The sequence below is a fragment of the Camarhynchus parvulus genome, chromosome 7 (assembly GCF_901933205.1).
Source record: "Camarhynchus parvulus chromosome 7, STF_HiC, whole genome shotgun sequence".
Lineage (NCBI taxonomy): Eukaryota > Metazoa > Chordata > Aves > Passeriformes > Thraupidae > Camarhynchus > Camarhynchus parvulus.
Genome location: NC_044577.1, coordinates 1,711,975 through 1,720,454, shown reverse-complemented (window position 1 = coordinate 1,720,454; position 8,480 = coordinate 1,711,975). Strand labels below are relative to the sequence as shown.

The following is an 8,480-nucleotide window of genomic DNA, read 5'->3' as shown; positions in this document are numbered from 1 at the left end:
AAAGGGAGCAGCCCCTCCATCGCTTTTAATTCCGCCGTGTTGCTGAATGGCTCTTTTACATAATTGCAGAAGCAATTTCAAAGCCAAGCCAGGGGCTGACTTTACCCAGAACCACATGGAGCCTATTTGGGGGCTTTTCAAAAAAAAAAAAGAGAGAGAAGGAAAAAAAAAAAAAAAGAGAGAGGGGGAGAGAAAAAAAAAAGGGAAAAAAAAAAGAAGGGAGGGGGAAAAAAGAGGGGGTGAGCGCGAATTAGAAAACAAAAATAAAAAGAAACAAAGAGGAAAAAATAAAAGAAAAAAGGGAAAAAGGGGAAAAAAAAGGGAAAAAAAATGGGGGGAAAAAGGGAGAAAAAGGAAAAAAAAGTGAAAAAAAGAGGGGAAAAAAAGGAAAAAAAAAGGGGGAAAAAAGGGGGAAAAAAGGAAATAAAAAGGGAAAAAGGAAAAGGGTTGGAAAAGGGGTGTTGCAGGGTTTGGGAGGCAGCACGGGGCTGTGGCCGGGTGTCCCGGCCCGGCACCCGCGAAGGTTCCGCGGGCGGTCCCGCGTGGGCCGCGCCGTCCGGGGCGCCGTGAATGGGGCGTGGCCTCGGGGGCGTGGCCTCGCCGCCAAGCCCCGCCCCCCTCCTCCTCTCCACCAATGGGCGGCGCCGGCGGCGGCCACGTGGGGCGGGCCGGGTTCCCAGGCGGCCAAAATGTGAATGGGCGCGGGGCAGCGCGGGCGGGCGAGAGCGGCGGCGGCGGCTCCGCGGGGGCGCAGCGCGGGCGGGGCGGCCCCGAGGTGCGGGAGCTGCCGGGCCGCGGCCCCGCTCCGCCCCGGCTCGGCCCAGCGGCCAGCACGCCGCCGCCGCCGCCGCTGCCGAGCAGCAGCAGGATCGGGACGAGCAGGAGGAAGAGGAGGAGGAAGAGGAAGGTGCCGGCTCTCCCGCTCGCTCCCGCCGCCGCTCCGGCATGAGCGCGGCTTTCCAGCCCTCGCTGATGATGATGCAGCGCCCGCTGGGAAGCAGCACGGCCTTCAGCATCGACTCTCTGATCGGCAGCCCCCCGCCGCCCGCCCCCGGGCACTTCGTGTACACCGGCTACCCCATGTTCATGCCCTACCGGCCCGTGGTGCTGCCGCCGCCGCCGCCGCCGCCGCCCGCGCTGCCGCCCGCGCTGCCGCCCGCGCACCCGCAGCACCACCCGCTGCCCAGCCTGCCCTCCGGCTTCTGCTCCAGCCTGGCCCAGGGCATGGCGCTCACCTCCACGCTCATGGCCACGCTGCCCGGCACCTTCCCCGCGTCCCCGCAGCACCAGGAGGCCGCCAGGAAGTTCGCGCCGCCGGGCAACTTCGAGAAAGGCGAGGGCATCCCCCCGGACGGCGGAGGCGACGATGGAAAAGCTTTCCTGGGCAAGGACGGAGCCCTGCTGCCCTTCCCCGCCGCCGACGCCGTCCAGGCTTCCCTCGGTGAGTGAGCGGGAGGTGATGGAGGGGGGACCGGGCAGCGGGGAGGGCTGAGCTCTCGGTAACATCGGAGCGAGCGGAAGATGCGCCGGTAGATAGGGGAAAAAAAAAAAGAGGAAAAAATAAAAAATTAAAACGGGGTGGTCAAAGCATGGTGTTTTGGGGTGCTGGGATGCTAACGCGAGGCCTCTGCTCCCTTCCAGCCGGGGCTCTCCGCGGCCAGGGCAAGGAGGACCCCAAGGCGGAGGAGGAGGCGAAAGGCAAGGAGGAAAGTTTCTCCATGGACAGCGACCTCGATTACAGCTCGGACGACAACATCGCCGGGCAGGCGGCTCACAAGGAGGAGGACTCTGGCAACGCGCTGGAGGAGAGCGCGCAGAACCCCCCCAATTCCAGCAGCACCACGTCCACGGGCAAAAACCGGCGGAGGCGAACAGCCTTCACCAGCGAGCAGCTGCTGGAGCTGGAGAAGGAATTCCACTGCAAAAAGTACCTGTCCCTGACCGAGAGGTCCCAGATCGCCCACGCCCTCAAACTCAGCGAGGTGCAGGTGAAAATCTGGTTCCAGAACAGGCGGGCCAAATGGAAACGGGTCAAGGCGGGCAACGCCAACTCCAAGACGGGGGAGCCCTCGCGGAACCCCAAGATCGTGGTGCCCATCCCGGTGCACGTCAGCAGGTTCGCGATCAGGAGTCAGCACCAGCAGCTGGAGCAAGCCCGACCCTGATCTCTCCCTCTCTCTCTCTCTCTCTCTCCTTCCTCCTCCCGCGCTCAGCTTTTCACGGGAAAAGTTTCCAAACCCGGGGTTTCGAAGGCGACCCACCCGCACAAAAACAAAAACGAGAGAAGCAAAAAAAACCAAAAACCAACAAAAAAACCCAAACCACAATAACAACAACAAAAAACACGCACGGCAAAAAAAAAAAAATAAACTAAAACAACACGAAGAATAAGAACCCCGCGTTGTGAGCGCCTGGCGATTCCCCAGCACGGGCGAACTTTAAAAAGCGAAACTTTCCGCCCGCGGCGAGGGGAAGAGGCTTGGGAGCTGTTTGGGCTCGGAGCAGGGATATCCCGGCTGGAAGAGGCGCGCAGACCCCCCCTTCCCCACGAACAGAGATATTTATTGCGAGGCTGCCCTTGGCTGCGCTGGATCCCCCCGGCCGGAGCATCCCCAGCGAGTCCCGCCGCGCCTTTTGCCACCTTTGGGGTTTTTCTTTCTTATTCGGGGGCGAAAGGTAAAAAAAAAAAAACCAAAAACAAAAACAAAAACAAACCGACAAAAAGACGAGAGAACAAACAGACACAAAACAAAACAAAAGCCGAAAGAAAACTCAGAGTTTCATTTCATGCCTTTTTTTATTGTTTGGTTTTATTGCCGATGGCTGAGTGGCAGGCACTGGGGAATGAGTTTTTAAAATCTCTTTTTTTTTTTTTCTTTTTTTTTTTTTTTTTTTTGGCCTGGCTTTCTGTCGATTTGGTTTGCCTATTCTACCAAGCCATGTTTAAAGGAGAGAAAGGGGAGGGAGGGTGGGGGAAAAAGGCAAAAAAAAAAAGAAAAAAAGAGAGGAAAAAAAAAAAGCAGCACGATCTTCACTATTGTGTTTAATTTATTTCAATGTAGCTTATTTCCTTATAAGTTATGAAATTTAAAAGCAAACTAAGTCTTGTGAATAAAAACCGACAAAGAAACAAGAAAGACTTTAAAAGAGAAAAAAAAAAAAGCCCTGCAGCCCCCGAATGCTCTGTCCAGGATTTGGCGTTGAGCTGATTTTCCTTTCCCCTCCTGCGCTGCCGGAGCGCAGCGATGCTGCTCTCGCCTCTATTTTCCATTTGCTGCTTTTGTCGTTGTTTTTCGTATTTTTGTAGCCGCATTTATTACCGGGGAGGGGGGAGCCGCGTGGAAAACTTTATCTATTTTGTTGTGGGTTTGTTTTTTTTTTTTTCCCTATTCCCCTTATTTTGAGGGATGAGAAAGCTGCAAAAACCAAAAATCTGTTAATCCGCGGCGGATCGGGGCTGGGGGGCAGAGCACCCCGCGCCCTCCCGGCTCTGACCCCGGCTCGGGGGTGCAGCCGCCGCCCCCACCCCGTGTTTTTGGGGGGTGCCGCCTCTCCCACCCCCCACCCGGGGGTTTGGGGGTCCGGGCGCTCCCCCAGCCCCGTTTTTGGGGGATTTTTTGGGGGGCGCAGCCGCTGCCCCCAGCCCCGCGCCCGTTTTCGTTGCGGATCGGGGGTGGGAGGGGTCGGGGCCGAAGGGTCCCGCGTCCCCCCCTTCCCTTCCCTTCCCGCATCCTTTTCATCCCTCTTATTCTTTTTTTCCCCCATTATCCCGGCTCCATCCGTGCCGGTGTCACCGTGACATCGGCGGCGGCGATTTGGAATTAAAAATGAAATTTTCCCCAGGAAAACGGAGCGCTGGGGGGTTTTGGGGAGGAGGGGGGATCTATTAAAATGAAATAATTAAATTTGGGGTGGGGGGGGTCGTTCTGTCCCGGGACAGGCTCCCAGGCTTGGCCGCGCTTCATCACTTATTTATTATAATTATTATAATTAATGCTGTTCATATGATTTTGTTTGGGTCCGAGGGGGTTTGGCCGCGGCTCCGGGGGTGCACGGAGGGGGATCCCCATCCCCAAAAAAGCACAACCGCGGCCAGCATCGCCCCGCGGGGAGCAGCGGCAAAACACGCGCAGTTCCAGCCTGCTTTAAAAAGCTCCAAAAAGCTCTTTTAAAAAATCGGAATATTCATTGTAATGACGATAATATTTTCGGGGGGACGCCGGGAGCCGCGGGACACGCGTGGGACAAACCCCCCGCGCCACCCCCGGCGCTGCTGCTGCTGCTGCTAAAAAAATCAAATCATCTCTGGAATTGCTGGGATTGATCCCGTGCGTATCTCGGGGCTGCCCGGGCAGCGCGGAGCCTGCAGCCCGCCCGGGTGTGACCCCAAAACCGAGGGATGCATCCACAAATCGGGGGATGCATCCACAAACCGGGGGATGCATCCACAAACCGGGGGAAGCATCCACAAACCGGGTTGTGTATCCCAAAGCAGGGGATGCACCCCAAATCGGGTTGTGCTCCCAAAACTGGGGGATGCACCCCAAACCGGGATGCGCATCCCGAATCGGGGGATGCACCCCCAAAACGGGCTTGACCCCTTAAACCAGGCTGTGCCTCCCAAACCAAGCTGTGCTCCCCAAACCGGGCCGTGCCCCCCAAACCTGGCCATGCCCCTCCCGGGGCTGCGAGTGCGGGATTTTGGGGAGTTTTTGGGGGATTTTGGGGAGGAGCAGCCGCTGCTCAGCCCCGTTGCCGGTGCCAGCCCCGGGCACTCGGCGGGCCGGGGTCCCCCTGCCCCCCCTGAGCCGGAGCGGGGCCGGAGGGGAAGCCCCGGGCCGGGGGCCGGAGGAGAAGGAGATAAACAAGCGAGGGGGTTGATAGCTGTCATCATCACCATCATCATGGCTTTCATTTGGCTGCCTAATGAGTCAGATCACAGGCAGAGAGAAAAATTGTCAATCGCCCGGGCTCTAATGAATTTTTTTGCAAATTGTAATCAAGCCAGGCCGTCTCAGCTCGCTGATTAATGAGACCCAGGAGGCCCGGCCAGCACCTCAGCTTTTTATTCCATCCCGTCCTCCCTGCACTAAATTAACAGCAACTTGTCTGAGCTTCAAATTAACTCCCAATGATTAATTCTGATGGGGGGGTCTGAAGAATAGCTCGTCCTAATAGGCGCTGGCCTCTGATGCTGTTTGAAATTAATACACTTCCCCTTTGGCTGCCGGCTTTAATCCAAGGCTGGGCTTTGACATCACTATATTTGTTGTTACAATAAATTCCTCTTACATCTGCAGATCAAATAATCGCGGCGCTCGGGCGGCGCGGCAGCGGCAAACCCGAACTCGGAGGGGACGGACGGGGAGCTCCTCTCCTCTCCTCTCCTCTCCTCTCTGCTGCAAAGCCCGGCGTTAGGCTTAGCCACAAATGGGGATTTTTAAGGCTCAGCAGCGGGGCTGGGACGGCGCTGGGATGTTAAATAAGACATCATTGCCTTTAAATCCCTCCCGGTCACCGCGGTGCTCGGAGCGCGCCGGACCCAGCGCTGCTCGGTTCTGTCTGTCCCGCATTAATTCATTTCATGATCTCAGCCTGGTCCGGCCTTTTCCTGCCTTTTCCCTGCCCCGGGGATGTGCCAGGACCCGGCTGTGCCCGGCCGGGGCTGCGGAGAGGGACGGGGGGCTGCGATCCCTTGGGAATGCCCTCCCGACGGAGCGAGCATCCTCCCGCTGGGCCTGGGGATTGACCCCAGCCCCGAGGTGTCCCGGGGGCTGTGTCCCCCCTGTCCCACGGGGAATCGAGCCCCGGTGCCATAAACCACCCGGCACCCCGGCGCGCAAGGGCAGCGCCATATGCGCGGAGACAACCTGTGCGAATTACAAATCGCTCCATCAAAATTGATGGCTTGTCCCACCCCCGGGGCGGCCGGGCCCGTGTCCCCCCGTGTCCCCGGGGTGCCGGGTCCCTTCCGTCCCCTGCCGCCTCCGCGGGATGCTCGCCCGCCCCTCGCTTGCTCTTTTCTCCCTCCCGCTACGCCCGGCCCATAGAAGAGCCTTAATCTATTTATTTCGAGCCACTTCATCCTCTCGGCCGCTTTTGTCCCGGCCCCAGCCTCTGGCTTTGTGGCAGGAGCGCGGAGGGTTTAAAAGCCCCTTCCCCTATAGTTTGAGGTCTCCTTGGCTGCCGGAATGACAATGGCTGAAACAGGATTACACTGACCTGATCCTATTAAACTCGCCCACGGATCTGTGCCGCCCTCCCTCCCTCCCTCCCTCCCTCCCTCCGGCCCCGCCAACTTTACTCGCCCAACTTTCCCCGGGCGAGAGGGGGAAGCCAAAGGCCGCTCCGATGATGGAGCAAGGATGGAAGGATGCAGGGATGGAGGCCACTTCTATTTTCTTGCGTTTTTTTTTTTTTAACGGAGCCACGTGCATCTTAAACCTCTGCTTCATCTCCCACAATCTCGGGCTCCGAATTAAAAATTGGGACGTTTCCTCGGTGCCCCGGCTGCCGGCTCCGAGTCAAACCCGTAAAAAAGGGAGATTTTAGCAATAACCAAAACCATCCTACGGGATGCCCACAGAATTCCGTGGAATTCCTACAGATGTAAACCCTCCGGTGCGGGAGGGGTGTGGGGCACAGCGTTCCACCTTTCCCAGCGTGGAGGAAACCCTGGGAATGCCCAGCCCGCATCCCTGGGGGCATCCCCGGAGCATCCCCCAGGCATGGAGCGAGTCCTGGGTGCTCCCGGGATCGGCGGCAGGAACGGGAACGGAGCAGCTCCAGGCTCTGCCGGGGATGATGCTCGAGGATGCTCCCAGGATGCTCCAAGGATGCTCCAAGGATTCTCCCAGGATTCTCCCAGGATGCTCCCTGGATGCTCCCTGGATGCTCCCCGGATGATCCGAGGATGCTCCGAGGCTGATCCCAGGATGATCCGAGGCTGATCCCAGGATGCTCCCAGGATGCTCCCAGGATTATCCCAGGATGATCCCAGGATGCTCCCAGGATGCTCCCAGGATGATCCCAGGATGCTCCCAGGATGATCCGAGGATGCTCCGAGGCTGATCCCAGGACGCTCCGGGGATGCTCCCAGGATGCTCCAGGGATGCTCCCAGGATACTCCCAGGATGCTCTCAGGATGCTCCGAGGATGATCCGAGGATGCTCCAAGGCTGATCCCAGGATGCTCCCGGGATGCTCCGAGGATGCTCCAAGGATGCTCCCAGGATGATCCCAGGATGATCCGAGGATGATCCAAGGATGCTCCGAGGATGCTCCCAGGATGCTCCGAGGATGCTCCAAGGATGGTCCCGGGATGCTCCCAGGATGCTCCCAGGATGCTCCGAGGATGCTCCAAGGATGGTCCCAGGATGCTCCCAGGATGCTCCCAGGATGATCCGAGGATGCTCCCAGGATGTTCCCAGGATGCTCCCAGGGTGTTTCCGGGATGCTCCCGGGATGCTCCAGGGATGCTCCCAGGATGCCCTGAGGATGCTCCCGGGATGCTCCGCACCAGCACCTGCGGGGCAACGGGAATTCATCCCCGGGGGAATGATCGCCAGGCAGGGGCATCGGCTGAGCGGGCGGTGAAACCGGGGCTGTTTTATGCTGAGCTGCATTGAGTCAGAGCCCTAAAACCACGCTGGAAATCGGGTATTTTGGCCCCGAGTGGCAAAGGAACCATGGCCGGGTTTGAGTGCTCACATTTGTTAATTAACCCAGCAAAAGACAGCCCGGGGATTCCCGGTGATCCTTTTCCAGGAGAGCGTTCCCCACTGTGTGCTGCCAACTGCCTGGGGCTCCCAATCTTCTCTACAAGACCCCAGAAATGGCCTCCCCAAAAGGGCCATTTGCAGTGATTGGGTTTTTTTCTTAAGTTAGCACCTCTTGATGCTACCTGAAGTGATAAAAATTGCAACAGCCTGAGTATAAACAGAAATTTTTACTGTTTTCCTCCCTGTTTTGATCCTCTTCAAGATTTCTGGTTTTGCTGCGAAAGCATCCATACTCGGAAATGTGGGAAAAGGTGAGTTTGGCCCAAAGAGCTCTGGAAGAATCTGCCTCCCTTGCTGGCATTCCCAGAACGGCCAAAAGAAACCATGGGGATGGGTTATACAAATTAAGGAATTGGGTTGTTTGGTTTTTTTTTTTTGCTGGCAGCCTTGACGCGAAACCTGTCAGCTTGGTTTCCCTCCACTGCTTGGAAAAAAAAAAAAAAAGAAAAAGAAAAAATAGTTGTCTTAGTGTTTTTCACCCAAACCCCAACAGGATTTGGGTTGAAATCCCCTCTCCTCAAATATAATTTGATTTCTGCACAGACCAGTGCAGAGAGTTCCCCATTCCCTCTGAATCAGGCTCATGGCCATTTTTCAGACGCACATCTGTATTTTTTTTTTTTTTTTCTCAGCCAGATGCTGGGCTCCTAAGCCCACAGCTGCTATTTCTGCCCCCTCCCCAATTATTTTCAGATTTCCC

The 8,480-nt window shown here is 57.2% G+C and overlaps 1 protein-coding gene across 1 annotated transcript; it reads left to right on the top strand.

The window, feature by feature from the left end:
* The first annotated feature begins 828 nt into the window (after positions 1 to 828).
* On the top strand, positions 829 to 2,837 carry GBX2 (gastrulation brain homeobox 2). Its single transcript, XM_030952433.1, has 2 exons — positions 829 to 1,441; positions 1,642 to 2,837. Exons 1-2 carry the CDS (start codon positions 946 to 948, stop codon positions 2,163 to 2,165), a joined length of 1,020 nt encoding a protein of 339 aa, XP_030808293.1. The 5' UTR covers positions 829 to 945; the 3' UTR covers positions 2,166 to 2,837.
* The last annotated feature ends 5,643 nt before the right edge of the window (positions 2,838 to 8,480 follow it).